This window comes from Hippocampus bargibanti, linkage group LG08 (assembly GCF_051943395.1).
Source record: "Hippocampus bargibanti isolate YZ-2025 linkage group LG08, ASM5194339v1, whole genome shotgun sequence".
Taxonomy (NCBI): Eukaryota; Metazoa; Chordata; class Actinopteri; order Syngnathiformes; family Syngnathidae; genus Hippocampus; species Hippocampus bargibanti.
This window is the reverse complement of record NC_142741.1, coordinates 21,423,296-21,441,116: the sequence shown is the minus strand read 5'-3', so window position 1 is coordinate 21,441,116 and position 17,821 is coordinate 21,423,296. Positions and strand designations below refer to the sequence as shown.

Genomic DNA, 17,821 nt, shown 5'->3' with positions numbered 1-17,821 from the left:
TGGGGGAAAAAGCTGTTTAAATGTCTGCTGGATTTGGTGCGCATGGATCGGTAGTGCCTTCCTGAGGGGAGTAGCTGGAAAAGGTGGTGGGCAGGGTGCGGAGGGTCCAGTATGATTTTTCCGCACCCTAGTTTGGAGTCTTGCAGTGTGCAAGTCCTCGAGAGTCGGTAGGGCGGTGCCAATAATTTTTTCCGCCGTCCTAACTGTCCGTTGAAGTAAAAAGCATGACTCTTTGAGGGTAACATTTGACCTTGATACTTTTCAATACATATGGCTAATTGTTCGATGTTTTTGTACCCACCCCCCGACCCCCAGCTTGCTCTAATCTAATAAAGAGCAGAGGTGGTGTTTTGATTCATTAATCAAACAAATACTTCTCACAGTTCAATTAGAATGGGTATTTAAATAATACTTTCAATCATGCTGTTTCTCATTTTGACATCATGGGACTAAGACAACACCTGATCAATTGATCAGTGGCCACTGAACTTCATAAGACTCCAAGTTTCAAGGGAAAACCAAACGTCTGACCACCCTGGGCCCCTTTACAAACATTCTGATCAATCTGGTCTTTGTCTAATTTTCACAAGAACAAGTGTATCTACGCGCACTACATCGTGGGATGTCGTGTGGCAGTCGGGATGATGTGTTTTTTTTATAAAAGATCAAAAACAGGCTGGAATTCCTGGGATGTGAAGTTCTGAATCTGACATTCATGATTACAACACTGTTGTATTGCAAGACATAACACAATCTCACATTGTTTTTACATCACATCAGTCTTCAACACACATCTAATTATCCGATCGTGGGATGCCACAATTGTGGCTATACCCTCACTGGGTTATACCTAAATAGCTAAAAGTCTACATCTGTTGTGAGTATTTTGCGAGGTCCGAAATGCCTGAGGTCAACACACCACAAACTGTTTGAGAAAAAGGTAAAATGCTGACATTGTGAGACAAAGCTCATCCAGTACGCAAGATGTGGGAAGGCCCGCTGGGAACACACCCTTGACAAGTGAGTTCTTTGTAAGCCCCAAACAATAGATAGTCATCTACCGGAATGTTTCTTGTGGAATATTTTGCAACACAATCTTGGTGAATCCTACACTGTAGTTCGTGGATAGTGAAGTGATGGGAAGATTTTGTTTGTGTGTGTGTGTGTGTGTGTGTGTGTGTGTGTGTGTGTGTGTGTGTGTGTGTGTGTGTGTGTGTGTGTGTGTGTGTGTGTGTGTGTGTGTGTGTGTGTGTGTGCATAGTCATGTTGGAGGTTCGTAAACCATAGTGCACTAAATATAGATTCAAAGGTCTCACCTGGCGGAGTGCATGCCTCAACAGAGGACTGGATTAGTACGGATCGTCTCTTGGACGGCATAGGCATCTTCCTTTCTTTGTATTTGGCCAAAGCTGCTTGGACGGCTTCTGTGTGAAGATCTAGGCCACACAAAAGAGTAAACGGCTTAAGCGCACCGTTAAAAAGCACCAATGGGAATTCAAAACTCTCATTCAAAGTACTAAGATGTGATACCAGAGCGAAATCGTTCATCCCTGGTGTTGGTTGCCCGAGATTTGTTGTGTTTGGATGCGGACAGGACAGCCTGGGAGGAGGCCTGGATCCGGCTATCTATTTGCAGAGCGGGATCTACACCTGCGTGAAAAAAAAAAAAGAGATAATCATCCATACAGTGGGTAGATCAGGTCCGTAAACATCATCATTATTATAATAATAAACACCAGATTCAAATGTCTATAGTAATATGTTGGATGAAGATGAGTACCCTGAAGGCAAGCAAATAAACATGCAAACCGTACACAGGAGTGTCTGAGATTGGGACTGGGAACCTCTCCACTGCGACAAAGACGTCCTAACGACTAATTCACCATGCTGCCTTCGATGAGAAAGTTTTCATCTTGAATTAATCCCGCTTCACTTACAAATGAGCAGCAGCTTTATATGTTTCAAGGGAAAGCAAATGAGAAATGCCAAGCTCAAAGAAGATGATTAAGTACAGTAGAGCAAATCTCAAAACGGCATGTTGCAGCTAAAAAAAAGATACCAGCAGTCTAAGCTGTCATTGATGCACAGCTGTGATTTAGGCAGGCAAGTGCTTCATCCCGCAGTTCATGTAGCTGTCGGTTTCCTTTGACATGTACTGTGAATCCTCCAAAATCAAATACTGAAAATCTTTCTACGCAAATATTCCATGTTACAACATGGACACCTGCGGTTTCGAGACAAGTGAGGCTTCTATGTGTCAGCGTGCATGGCCTTTCCACAGCAGCAGCTTAGTCAGGCTCATTGAGCTCCGTGTTGTCAGCAAGCCTTAAGTCATCGGTATAACTCACATGCTGCAATGCTGAGCAATAGCATCACACACATTCACTCAATCCACTTAACACCACAACCTACATTCAGTGTATCAGGTTCAATATTCTCTGAGCATATACCAGGACACGGTCAAGAATGAGCGTGACACGCATCCTGTGAGCGAGGATAAGAACTTCAATTGTATGCTGCTCTGTTGTACCACTTTAATGGCCAGTAACACAAAGTAAAACAATGGCTTTTCTCCAGCTCTTTTGAGGAAAAGGGTTTATTCACACGTCAGAACCCCAGACTGGGTTGCTGGGCGGAAGGCACTTCATTTAAGCCAATCACCGACCGGCGCATAGGAAATAGACTTATTGGTTCACATTCAAACCATGATGTTTAAATGCTTCTTTTCTACTGCACTACACCAACTGTAATTGTTACGGACATTTGTACACAGGGAACAAATGAACACCTATTCATGGTTAAATATTCTTAAATTCACATTTTCTACTGAAGTTATCCCCAGATCATTTTCTGCACATTCTGTGAGTTAATATTCCACATGACTCCAAACAGTCAAATTAACAGTTAACAGGAAAGTAGTCAATGGTAACAAGGAAATATTGCCGAAGTGATTCACCTTGACTTAGCCGACGTTTAAAAAAGGAAAAGCTTCATATTTGATTAAGAACAAATCATAGCAGTGTTGTCAGAGAGGAACGTTTGGATGGCATGTCCCGTCTCCCTATGTCAACCACATCAACGTTGAGGAATGCAAATGCGTGAAAGCTACGTACACGCTGCATTTCAGCAGACACCTGGAAATAGTTATGGAATATTTGACTAAATAACAACTCGAGGCTGGCCAGCTAAAGTCGTCACAGCAAAGAGAAGATTTGGCCAGCTAACGCTTTGCTAGCAACAAACAAAGGAGCGTTTTAGACAGACAAAGGCTAGTCATTAAATAGATGGATTAAAAATGACACCAAAGAGAGAAAAACATATTTTGATGCTGGATCCTGGATAATAGGGTATGGTGCGGCGTCCTGGGTGGATTCTGGGGTTTTTGAAGAAGTTACAACACGGATGATTGTGAGTCGCCTCCCACATATTTGGTTTGGCTTTTGATGACATACTTATCTGATGTGTATAGATCAGAGTTCATTATATATCTGATGCATCTGATATAAATTCAAATACTTTGCAAAGTTTTTAGTTGTCAGAGTAACAGAAGATGAGCTTGACAAGTGTAGATTTATGCTTTAAACAACCATTTCCGGCGATTCTAAACATTTTCACAGAGGCCTCTATTCCATTCTCCGCTGCAGGGCTCAGTGTGTTCGGTTTACTGCACCACCAAATATTGTTGTAGGTGATCTGCCAGGATTACAAGCGTGCAGAACCCATATCGTGTGAATGATGAAAACCAGTGCTGGTCACTCACTGGTCAGGCACATTAATCACGAACAAAGGATGAAAATAAACACACATTCTCCCATCATCCCTTGGTTCTTGTATTGTTTTCATAGAAACGTTTCATCTCCAGGGTTATCAATAAAGGAGCAATTTATCTAGTTGATCTTCAACAGAGAAAGGATGACTGCAGCAAAGTTGAGACTGTGGCTACCCAGAAATGCAATTTCTTCGCAGAGACAATATGCCTCCTTACTATAGGCAAAAGCCACACCAAGAAGAATATTACAAGGTTTTCGTTCAAAAACCGACCAACATGACATGAGGTGTAAGAAAGTCTCTCAGCTCCTGCGTGCTAAGGCTACTATATTTGAAATGATTTACAGTCTTTTTTGTTGTTTTGTTTGCATTTGGTAACTTCTAGAGATGCAACGTGTAATTAAAATATTTTCAAATATCCTTACCTTGCATCTGTGGGATGTATGGTGCCAGCAGTTTGCTTCTTTTCTTCTCATAGCCCTTCTGAGTGATGTCCCCTACACAGAGACGAAAAACAGAGAGGTGGGGGAAGAGGGGCAGAGAGAGATGAGTCATTAGCTTAGATGAGGTTGTGTGTATGTGTGTGTGTCCGTGCGTGCATGTGTGTCTGTGTGTTGTAGTTGATTGTGGTGTTTGGCCCAAAGCAATTTTCACATGAATGTGATCTTATTTTAACTGACTGCAGACGCATGAGCCTAATTCTGATATTACTTCTCTGTATACCTGCTCTTTTTTTTTACTATCTTGGACACTTATGATATTGCTTTGTGAATAGGAACTGTATTTTCCTTTCCTATCATATCCAAACGGGATGAATCAACGTGTACCAGGATTTTAACATAGGTTACTCCTCACCAGCCATTATGAGAGGATGTTACACAAAACCTTTTATGGCAACAATATACAGTAAAGTCTCGTTATATCGATATCGGATATATCGAATGTCCCGGTTATATCGATACTATTTCTATGCACGCACGGAGAAAATTACATGCAAACAGGGTCGGATATATCGATAGTCCCGGTTATACCGATATTTTTCGGACTCCCTTGAATATCGATATAACGAGACTTTACTGTATTAAGCCACAGGCAAACAATAAAGTTTCCCAACATTACGTGAAAGTTGCTTAAGGATAAAAGGTTTACAGAATGGAACACTTACATCGGGTAGATTTCAGCAAAAATTACCATTGTGCCTCAAAACGACGATGACCAATGTTTGAATGAAAACCGATAATGGTTATTTTCCTATCCTGTGATTTAAACCATGAGCAGATAATAAGCAAATTTAACTGCACACTGCTTAGCCTCTTGTGAGATTCTCACGGTTGCAGAAAACCCCGAAATAAACACAAAATAAATATGCAGGTGGCAAGTGGCAGTCCATGCAGTAGAAAGAAGAGGAAGAAAAAAAAACTGGGCTGTCTAGGAAAGAACGCTTTGAATGATGAAACTGTCAATCGACATGATATATTCGTTGTGTCGGCGGTCATATTTTCCCTCATGTCCGGTGAACCAAGATCGCCAGAGCATGACTGTAAATTGTATGAACGCTCTCAGCCGGGGTCGAGTGGAGGCTGAGGTCAAGTTAAGAGGCAAAGTTCAACCAAGCTGCCTGAACGGAACCAACGTCTCAAACCGAGTCAAGTCCTCTCTGTTCCGCACTGTGATTGACTGTGTTCTTCGCATTCAATAAGTGACCCACAGACTGTGGGCATTATGGTAAATCGTAAAAACATAAAACCATACTGTCCGTACGATCAAACTGCTGCACCGCTGAGGACACTGCCAACCGCGCCGTGTTGATATTGTTGCCACCGCACTGCCACTCTAACGCAGAACGCAACAATGCAGGAGTGTGACAGCAGGTGTTGTTGTTGTCACGCTTCTCCTGAGTCACCCCTGGCAGCTGAATGGCTGCACTGTTTAATGTCTAACAATACCCAGGCTCTCCATAGGCTGCGCCTCCTGACCCAACACTGACTCTTCTGTCGTGACGTGTCTCTATCCATGTGTGTCCGTGCAGATTGGAGGATGTCTGTGTGCATACCAGGACGTCAGTGTGTATGCACCACAGCATTACGCCTTGACGAGAAAACAATGGGCGTGCTTTTCCCCCCCAAATTGCAGCTCATGGAGCTTGGAAGATGAGTGCTTCCTCGTTCCAGGAAGTTATGCTTCGGTAGAAGCTAATCTTTTGCACTGGGAAAAAACGGTTTTTGTCTTTCAATTGACTTTTGATCAGAATCTCCCAGCACGTGCATCAAAAAGTAACACTATTTATTGCCTGTGTGCCAGTGTGTTAATGGGAACATTTTGATGCATTGAAACACTTAAAGGACAACCGACGTCCCTTTTTTGTTTTTTAACTGACACCAGAAAAACGTTTTATAGCATCTAAAATACCCAAAACATGCGGTATGATATTTTTAGTCAAATGCAAAACACCAATAAAAATGACTTAAAGTGCCCAAAATCTGCAAAAAAATGAGCTGCGAATTGGGCATTTTCAGAAAGTCCCGCCCCCCTTTCGTGACCTCACGCCAAGACGTCTTGCATTGCTGGTGAATCAAAACAATGGCTTCAGATTCGGAGAATATGCTTTCTTGTTACACATCCAGTTATGAATATGATTCAAATAGTCCTGATGAGCAAAGCATACATGTTTGCAATCGATTAAAGAATTTATTTGGGCCATTTTGAGGCAAACGGGCGGGGAGGGGGGATGTCTCAAAAAGAGGCAGAAAAATGGCGACCAGCTCCGGTAAGGAATGAATCAGCTCGTTTCCACAGCTCTGATACATTCTTCCCATGGAGTTTGCCTCCCTCTGCTGGCGACCTTTGGGTGTAAGACGCGGTTTTAAAAAAACAGTACAGCAAAATACATTGACGTGATGGAAAGACGCTACAATGCGTCTTTTTTACGGTGAGGAGGCGGTCCTTTTCTGACGTCACGTACGGACTCGTCACCGACTCAAAAACAAGACTTCCTGAATGTTCAGCGAGAGTCTTAAAACGTAAAATATAGCTATATGCGGTGGAATCTTATTTAAAATACGCTCAGTAGAAGTCATGTGAAGCCATTTTACAAATTATGGACACAAATTGTCCGGAGACGTCGGTTGTCCTTTAAATGGCAGTATATCTTTTGGCTCTGTCGAGTTATGTCAGGGTTGAATGAAGGGTTGTCAGCCCTTCCCACCCCTCTGAAACTAATCGCCAGCTAATCCTAGGGCACGGACCAAAAAAAACGAACATGTTTCTGGAAGGTGTATGCAAAGAATATATATACAGTAAAGTCTCGTTATATCGATGTTCAAGGGAGTCCGAAAAAATATCGATATAACCGGGACTATCGATATATCCGACCCTGTTTGCATGTAATTTTCTCCGTGCGTGCATAGAAATAGTATCGATATAACTGGGACTATCGATATATCCGATATCGATATAACGAGACTTTACTGTATATATATATATATATATATATATATATATATATATATATATATATATATATATATATATATATATATATATAAAGACGGCGACAAAGTCGATAAGATTTTTTGGGGGGGGAACAGGAATGTAGAAGAAATGGTATCAGGTGGTGTTCCATAAAAGAAAATGAAACAGCTGAGGTCAATATGCGCTTGGAGAATAGCGGGAAGACGGGTTATCTGAGGATACAGTCTGGAAATGGAAAGACGGCTCGAGGAAGGTTGTGTGCGCGTGCGCTTCACGCAGCCATCAAATTACCGTCTCAAGGGACAGACTGCAACGTTCAGTGAGTCAACACAGTGCCAAAACACAGGAGAAAAACCTTTACTTGACCTCTTTTGCTCCTTCATGATGTCTGTAGGCTTTATGACGTAATTGAGCTGTGAGAAATTGGTAAAGCTCAATAGCGGGCTAAAGCGACAGTGAGCTGTAGAATGTCGTGAGCGTGCTCAGATGAAAGATGTCCTTTGCTTTCCCTGCCCCAATCCAAAACCTCTGCCTTTAATTCAGCCTCTCGACTGTCCGTCCTGTCCTCTCTTGAGGTCTGCGTGTCCACACATGCAAGGCGTAATAGCCTTGTTTCGACCTCCGGATAGTCTTTAATGAAGCACATTCAAAGGCTCTTTGAATGAGGAAGAGAAACGGCAGGACTGGGGTGATGTCATGTCCACATTTTTGGCTCAAGTGCAGCTGAACGTAGTCTGAAGAAACAATACATTTTAGATTACGGTTCTGGCACTCTCGTTTCAATCCCAATTTCCCTTAGTGGTCTCTAAAGAGAGACAGCAAAAGAGTCACTATCCACCACTTTGTTGTATTGGCTTAATTGAAGGCTAGCTATTTAGTGACTGATGACTTAGGGCATTCAGTGCAAATGACCCTACATCGGCGCAGATGGATCTTTCCAGTCAAGGATGTGGGGGTCTAATAGTATGCTGAAGTGTGTCTGTGCAAAGAAAAAAAAAACATTTGCACTTGTCATTTCCCGATAGAGTTTAGACCACAGCTGTTTGACTGGGCTGAGGTCAACTATTTGATGCGCTCCAAGAAGACGTGTTTGTATTGTGCACATATAATAAACGACTAATTATGAATCCGTGCAATATTTAAATGCCTTTCTACAACCCCCAACAAATCAAGTTCCAATACTATTATGACACAATTGCAATTAAAATGTCGCTGGAGAAACACTGGGTTATTTCATTGATTTTAATCAAGAATAATGTTCACAATCGTCATGACAGAAATATACAATGACTAATGATGAGAACAATGGCTTGAAAACAGCGACTGATTCCTGAACCTGATATAGATTCCTGACACTTAATATTGAAGCTCTTCCCCATCCACAAAGTCAGTCCTTTATGCCAAACTGACACTTTATCTACCCACACGGCTGCCAGGGCAGCATAGAGGCTGGCTGCTTGTGCCAGAGAAAAGCAATTGTTTCATATTTAGACAGAACAGCAAAGGGGCATGTGGGCCAAAAAAGGCTGATGTGAACAGCTGTCATCGCATCAACTCCCCAAACAATTCAAATGTTGGTTTTATGCTTCAATGTTCATATAGACAGTGCTGGGATTGTGTTTTTTTTTGTGGGGGGGGGGGGGGGGTCCCAAGAGCCAACATTCGTTTGACCGATTATTGAAACACTGGGGTTGACCTATTTCATGCTAGCATGGTGACCAAAGTTGAATGTTTCTCCTCACACTTGGACCACTCTGTGGTCTCTAAACAAAACAAATTGCTGGGCTACAAGTAAAAGATTGACAAATGCAAATGGGAGATCCAAACAACAAACCTGACCACATGTCAAGATGATAAAAAAAATAACCGAGCAGCTGTCGGCCGAGTAAGTCAGTGATGAATATAGATACATATGCACAGGCTGTATGACTCACGTGTTAAGAAGGACGTAGAGGATGTACCTCCAAGACAAGACGGTGGGGACTGAAGAGGAAGATGAGGTGGCCAGTGGCAGAGAACAAACAGCAAAAGGCTACCCCGATAAAAGGCAGTCTAAGGTGCTCCTGTCATAAGTCAGACCCTTCAGCATCCTTTTGTTTCTTTTTGCAGTCGAGTGAATGAATCCCGTCTCCTTGACTCTCCCTTCCCTGACAACCCCTCCCTTGCTCCTAATACCCAATCCTCAATTGCAACTGCCCCCCACAACCCCCATTTCTTTTACTCACAATCTTTCCATCCCTCCCTTTCCAATACAAAGCTTGGCTAGCTGCTAGGCTTCAGGATTAGGGTGTCAAAGCAAGACCCCTGCCCCCAGCTTCCACACATACCAATTCGAAACAGACACACATAAAAACAACGGTGCTTGTTACAACACGCGTGTTGCGGATAAACTTATACATAACGCGTGAAGTTGTTTCACGGTCAAGAGAAAGTTGTGATGGCAACTCATGAGCCCAATATACAGGGACTGTGATTTTATTTTTTATTTCACAAATTTGGCACAGTTAGGCTATAATAAACACTAATGAACAGCAAATTGAGTGATTTTAAAAGTGTCTTTATGTATTTGTGTATGTATGTACATACTGTATTTATGTATTTTATTATTTATTTTTCTAGCTCATCGTGTTTTTGAGGTGTTATCATTTTGGGTGTTTTAATATGACCTATAAAAGTTCATGCCATACCGATTTGGCCATGGAATGATAATTTTAGCAATGAGGTTTCAGAAAAAAAATAAAAATAAAAATAATCTACCTAATGATGAACCTAACTCGTAATTCATAAATATACACCAATGTTTGTATTGTATTATTTATGTGGTTAGTGTAACTAATTAGGAAAAAATACCTGTGCATATGTAATTGATTGTTTATTAATTGCAGCTCATTTCTTATGATAAGAAACAACATGGCAGGACAGAATGCCCACTTCTGTTAAGGCAACGTTGAGCCACACTGAATATAAAAACACCTCACACCCCTTTCAAAGGCAAGTTTAGAAGTGGATAGGCCTTGGTGATGGAAAATATAACCAAGGTAAATCATTTCAAAGAATTTCACCAGCATGAATGTTGCCAGGAACCTCTCCAATGATCACATGTGAAAAAAAAAAAAACAAAACAAAAACTGGACACTTGTAAATATGGGTTGTTGCAATATATCTAAATGCATTTCTTGATTCTGCACTATGTACAGTCTTGTTTATAGAACGGTTTTTGCACATCTACATTTGCACAGTATACAGTTGACATTTTTATTTTGTTATGCTTAGAATATCTTGTTTTCTATCCTTTCACTCCCACCCCAACCCATCCCTCTTCAATTGCTGCTGTGGACTGCAAATTTCCCCATTGCGGGACGAATAAAGGTATTCTGATTCTGATTCTGATTCTGATTAACCCCAATTCAAATTGTATTTATCTCTTCGAAGGACCGTTCCATCCCAGGAATGGAATGCCCATCTCTGTTGTAGTCTTAAATCTACTGAAATGTCTTTATCCATGTGGATTTTTTAAGTCGTCACTTGGGAAAATATTTTCCATGTCAATTAGAATGGAAGCCTAAAACTAAATTTTGGTCCAGTTGTGAGGGTTTAATGCTGGAAGAGGTGGAGTTCTCGCCGTAGCCCCAGCTGGTATGTCACCCATTTTGTTTTTGTGTGAACGTACACGTGTGCGTTTTATGCTTAAAATTACTGGCCTATTCACCCTTTTGCTTCACAATTCTATGGAGTTCTTGAAGTAATTGGGCTCAATTATTGCTGTAGTAAGCAAAATAATAAGCCCAAGTGCACACACTCCAAACCAGAAAGCATAGCGGATAACCTCTCGTGTCTTCCTGCAAATTGAGGCTAAAATATCAACTGATTTCAGATTGCTTGGGGTACATCAAACTGCGACACAATTACATCTTAAATTGAATAGAAGCACTGCAAACATGTCCAGTGTCATCCGAGTCAATAACCCTAACCTAAAGGTAAATACAAAGTAGGCACATCCATTTTTTTTAAATATGCTGGAGAAGAGACAAAAGAATAAGTTTGATTTAAATATATGTTACAAATTTTGAGTGGTAAAAATAGTACAGTAAAGTCTCGTTATATCGATATCGGATATATCGATAGTCCCGGTTATATCGATACTATTTCTATGCATGCACGGAGAAAATTACATGCAAACAGGGTCGGATATATCGATAGTCCCGGTTATATCGATATTTTTTCGGACTCCCTTGAATATCGACATAACGAGACTTTACTGTATAGATAAAAAAAATACATCTTACATAGATACACAAACATACACACACACACACACACACACACACACACACACACACACACACACACACACACACACACACACACGATATATATATATATATATATATATATATATATATATATATATATATATATATATATATATATATATATATATATATATATATCTGCTGTCAATCTCCATACTTTTGTATGTTGTGGCGGTCATAAAATGAGGACCGACACCGAGTATCTCACAGGGTTAAAGCTTTATTTCAAACACAACCGCAATGTAATTTTACATAAACGTACAAAATCTGTTGAAATCCGCCAGATGTTATTTAACCTCAAGGCTAAATCCAATATGTGCCCACTGAGATGTTTAAAATGGTTGAAATGATTTTGAATTGCATGAATGGGTGCAATGTGGAATTCTGTGACAAGTGCAATACTGAAAGGTTTGGGAGAGGTAAAGGGGGTGGAATGGCTGCAGGAAAAAGACGATGACAACCAACATGACACCAGCTGAAGAAACCAACGTCGGTGTGTGTTTGTATGTGTATGGAGGGGGGAGGATAAATTGGCATATATAGGATATGAATATAAGGGCATGTGGTCCATTTGTTTTCTTCTGTCACATACTCGTGCAGAGGACTCCTGTCAAATCAACATCCATCAAGGGTTCAAAGCACTCTGTGTCATCCCTTATAATTAAGTAGTCCCAACAAATTAGGAGATTTAACGAACCCTCGATTATCATTTTGCGAATACATAACCTGCTCATTATATTAAGCACACGTGCGCGGGTGCACACACAGAGTCCAAAATTTGGGCGCCTCTACCCCTCAGGCTTATGAGCGGACAGACAGTGTGAATAATGAGTCATTAGATGCAGTGTTGCTTGGGAGGCAGCTGCAGCTGTGCACTGATTACTAAAGGAGCTAGGGAGGGGGACGGGGTCATAATTAAGAGCTAGCGATGCACACACTTGATATTGTATGCACATGACACCTTCCCATGCATGTCTGATGCTTGCACAGATGCCAGATGGTGTCAGTAGCAAAAACAACATCGGTACGCAGACTTCACGATTGTTGAGGTGATGTGGAATCCGGCAGAGACTGACGAGGGGTCCCCCCCTCCAGCCAGACTGATTGATATCGTTCAACACAGCGTAAAACTCCGGTTTAAAGGTATTTGTAAGGGGGCTTTCCTATTGAGTAGGCGATTATAGTTAAACAATGGCAAATTGCTGCTGTGGACTGCAAATTTCCCCATTGTGGGAATAAAGGTATTCTGATTCTGATTCTGATTCTGATAGTTTGGTAGGGTGGTCAGTGAGTAGGTTTTTCAAACTAAGACTCAAATTTCTCTCCTAATTTAGAAACAGTGTTGGGTGAATGTGCTGTACATGGATTGATATATGTCATATTTCTAATGCAAATCTTGATCACATTGATGCGACACAAATAAAAATTATATATATTTTGGGGAACACCTTGTCAAACATCACACCCTAATTTGCTTTTGAAGAACAAGCCATTTAGGAGATTGTAAAATGTATAAACCCACATGGTGTGATACAAAATTACAGTCAAAACATTAAACAAGCCTGAGAGATTTGTATTGTCATCTCAAAATGTCATCATATGAATCATTTTGCACTTATAACACACAATGTTAGGCCGTAAGCTAGATATTATGCTTCAAACCTCATTTTATTTAGTGTACATTTTCACAAGCCTCATCGTGTTCATATGACACTAAAAACAACAAACAATGTCCAAAATTCACAAAATACATGAACAATTAAGCATCTGCATCACAAGCCACACAGGAGTAAAGATAAGAAACCCTTTATCAGTGTCACAACTGAGAAATTTTCAATTCACAGCAGCAAAGTTACCAAAGTAAAGAACAAAATACATGAGCTACTGTAAAGGCAGCGACTCTCGTGGCTTGAAGTCAAAACAATTGTGAATAAACAATACAAATAATCTACAATACAAATAATTTTATTGTTTGGTAGGCATCTTCCACCATTGAGTTCAAATAAAGGCAACCTTTGTATTACTTGACCGTCTGCCATTTTATTGTACATTTCATCTGTAATGTAATGACAAGTATCAGCAACTATCTGACAGCTTGAAGAATTGAATATAACCAAAAAAAACATCTAGTTGGGTGAGGAAATGACTGTGAATTAATGCAACTTCATGACAAGCTCCACACAATTGCCGGTGCATGAAATACGAGCGGCCCTGTGGGCACTCCTCAATGCTCTGTACGCTTTTAGACGCTATGGACAGATTTATTGTCTTCTTTGCATGGTAATTACCATATGAATGAGCATGTTTTAAACTGGCCGAGCACAGGCTTAGCCATTAGATGCTTTGTATGTACACACACACACACACACACACACACACACACACACACACACACACACACACACACACACACACACACACACACACGCACGCACGCACACACACACACACACACACACACACATATACAAAACACCTTGCTATACGAACAGATACTCGTTTTACACTGAGCCAGTCATCAACTCATGTAACTCATGCACTCACTCAACTAAACAATGAACAATAATCACAAGTCAGCCATTAATGTAAATGTAATGTAATGTAATGTAAAAATTCTGAAAACAATTCAGTTCCTGCTTCAATAATTGTTTTCTGAAGTAAAAGCAGATGTCTGCAAATGACTTCTTCGATTAAACAATAATAATCTGTCTGTTTTCATGGAGGAGTAAAGAAATCAATCAATAATTATTGTTGACACGCTGTATCGGGACAACTTATTTAAAATTGCGGATTGGTTTTGCAATCAATTCACGGTCGATTAATCAATTAATTTTGCTACCTTTACAAGCATCTCAATTGGGTTGAATATGAAAGTGATGGTGTTTTTTTATTTTAATCAGCTATCCTTTATAGCCACGGTATTATTATATTGTTATTCAGACATATTTAAAGAAAAAAAAAAGATAGAAGTTTCTTGGTTTTATTAAAATTACATTTCTACACAAAAAGTATAAAAGTATTATTACATCAGGTACAATGGTTGGGGTTAACTTCCCTTTAATAGACTGGGCTGATAGGTTAAGCATTCGAAATGAGTCAAGTAACAAACAGCATTGCCGTTTCGTTCTCAAAATGAGATTCAGCTGTCATTTCGAACTGAAAAGAAATGGCACACTACCATCCAGTCAATGTCAGGATGGCATTTGGAATAACTTGCAAATTGCACACTCTACAGAATATATTACCGCAATAGAAAGTGGAATTTGCATCGCAAGACAATTTTTCATTAATGTTACTGCCAAGTAAAATACAGAAAATCCGGGTTAGTTGTAAGTTTACTCAGATTGTGTCAGCTCTCCCTAAATAAATGGCAACACATTGCTGTATTTCTTCATTGAATTAATGTCTCTGAACTGTATGTGTCTGTGTATATGAATATATTCTTTTTTTTCTCCACCTTTCTATAAAACATGACCTGGCAGCTGGCTCTTGTTAGGAAAGAGCTGTTTTTCGCTCAATAATCATAAGAAACTGCAGACAGCCTGACAAACAACAACACTGAGGTCTCCTTTATTCACATCTCGGCCATCGTAACAACACGATTTATTCAGGTGGTGGACATTCAGACAATTTGGACTGGGTCTGTATATTCATGTAATAATATGATATGTTTTATATTTAGCTTCTTTGGTTTTTTTTGTTATTTCTTACTCATGAAAATGTGATGTTTTGTTACAGATTTTAGTAAAGATCATGCAGGTCGACACATGATTTTGCGGGCCACATAAAATTGTCACTTTTCGTAGGGTCCTGCTTGCAGCTGCACAGGTCTCGTTTTAATCAGTGGCAGTTAAAATGACTCCCAGCACGACCATTCAGTGTCAGGTCATTGTTTGTTTCACTCTGTCAGGTTTGTTTCATCTTGTCGTGTTTTACTCATTGTTTTGTTTGCTACTTTGGACCCTTTTGTTCTGATGACTTTGTTATTTGACATTTTGTTCCTGCTGACTTTATTTAATGCAATTTGTCAAATACACCCTGCTCCTCCCCTCCTGCCTGCTTTTTTGAGGTCCACCAGCACCAGCAGCACCACTACCTTGCAAATCATCACAAACATCATTTGGAGGGCCTCCACGGCCTTGAGTTTGAAACTGATCAAACTGAATACTTAACGTTTTACATTTTCTGGGATTCGGGATGCCCCACACAGTCCCCTAGTGGCCCAAGTCACCAAGCCACTGTTGCTGTATATCTTCCACACGACCCAAGTAAGGCCAAGCAATATAAAAAGCACAATACATAAAATAAACGCGTACAATCAATGACAATAAAACTAACTAACATGAATTTGTAGTTTAAAAAGAACTGAAAATATCAGACCAATTTTCAGTCGTCTTCTACTTTCCCCCTATTTTAGGGTGTGTTGCTTACAATCATGTAAAAAATGAGTAGAGGGTAAAAAGAGCTGCTAATGAACGCATGTGATTGTATAGTGTAATCTGCTATACAGCCCCAACTGAGGGCAGATAAACAACCCAGTCCATACATAGCTTTTCTGCGCAGCCTGCCTTTCGCATAGTTTGCTATTTTTGGCAGATAGTTTCCGAGAGTTTCATCAAAAGTAGGAGGTTTCTCTCAAAATAGGGCGGATGAAGACAACAAAAGTACAACCAAAAAAAGAGCATCTAGCCATTCTTAGATTATAGCCTCTCACATCTTATTTTATTCATCTCAACGAAACAAGGCATAGTATGCATTCCTCAATGTGTGGCCTCTTAAAAAAGAAAAAAGGGGGGGAAGGGTAACTTTTTCTACTTTTTTGACGTCGGATAAGGCACAGAGTACTTCTACACGCCTCGCCATTCCCCCTGAGGGTACCTGGCCTTGGCATGGAACCTGACTGTGCCAACATGGCGGATACGACGAGCCTTTGAAGTGCAGTGAGATGGGATGGTGTGGTAGAGGGGAAGTGAGGAGCGGGAGCAGGAAACGGGGTGCAGAAAGCTTGCTGGAGGTGAGATATATTGATTGGGCAATGGGAAACAAGACAGACAATACAAATAAAGGAAGAGATTTGAGACAGGAAAAAGGAGGGCGATTGAATGCACTTTGAAGTAAATAAGCCTGCTCACATGCAATGTCTCTAAAGGGTTAGGGAGGCAGGACAAGACAAATCTCCAGAGCTTTCAATGGCGTCTTAGCTATTACATACGGTCAGTCCTCTGAGTCAACAAGGAATTGTTATCCATAACATCAAGGATGGGATGGTGTCGTTATGTACCAGATTTGGTCTTATGATTTAATAGCTATGTCACAAAAGGTTCCTCGTTTGATTTAATGGTAATCCATTTTAACACAGGTAATACCCGTTTGCTGTGGGATCACACACCTGAAATGGTGACCAAAAAGTGTCTATTTTCATGAATATTTTACCTCACATTTTGGCAGTCTCCAAATCCCACCATCTTCAGCACCAATTGTGTATTTTTATTCTGGGCGATCTTATAGCACTAAAAGTTAACAGATCGCAGAAAGGCCACATTCCTTTTCTTTTACTTCGATAGGGTTGCTTTACAGAGGGTTGTGCCATGCCTGGAAGGGCATCCGACGTAAAAGCTTGGCCAAAACAAACATGCGAATTGAACCTCTGAAAATGGAGGACAGTGTTTCGCTGTGGCGACCGACCCCTGAAGGGAAAAGCTGAAAGGAAAAGAAGAAGGATTGCTTTCTACCAAACGCCATGGTGATAGAACAGCCTGGATCTTTTAATACATGGACAATTGTAAGAAATGTTTGTGGATGGTGGGAGTGTGGGAAGAGGTTCCAGGTGGAAACGTTATTTTGGCATCTTCCCATAACACATTTTCAGAGAATAGCAGCAGAGACACAAGGAAACCATCAGTGTGTGATAGCCTCAAATATTTTTACACCCTAGCAAAGGAAAACACTGGAGGCGTAATGGAAAATAATTGTGATTTTAAACCGGACTTCATCCGGAGAAAAGGAGATCTATCAATTATCTTTCCTTCACTGTTATGCACTTGCTTACAGTTGCCACTCACTTCCTGTTCTATTGTGTGGAGTGCTGGTTGCAAGTACAGGAAGTGGCCTTTTTTGTTTCCCCTTTGTCTTTCCTGTTAAGGTAGGAAGGAATGTGTGTAGATACGGGAGCGGGGACAACGGGACACTGGAACGCACAGTTATTTGCGCGATTCGCACAGAGACACAACACATGCTAACGTGTAAGGCTGCGGTGTCAACAGAAAGAT

The 17,821-nt window shown here is 40.6% G+C and overlaps 1 protein-coding gene across 4 annotated transcripts in view; it reads right to left on the bottom strand.

Moving 5' to 3' along the window:
* LOC148894785 (disco-interacting protein 2 homolog A-like) overlaps positions 1 to 17,821 on the bottom strand; it is a 95,632-nt gene that overhangs the window by 41,330 nt on the left and 36,481 nt on the right. For all 4 annotated transcript variants that reach the window (XM_089002129.1, XM_089002132.1, XM_089002130.1 and 1 more), the window contains exons 2-4: positions 4,194 to 4,265; positions 1,531 to 1,650; positions 1,317 to 1,436 (exon numbers count right to left, since the gene is read on the bottom strand). In XM_089002129.1, the coding sequence (XP_088858255.1) occupies positions 1,317 to 1,436; positions 1,531 to 1,650; positions 4,194 to 4,265 (312 nt within the window). The remainder of the gene's footprint in view (positions 1 to 1,316; positions 1,437 to 1,530; positions 1,651 to 4,193; positions 4,266 to 17,821) is intronic.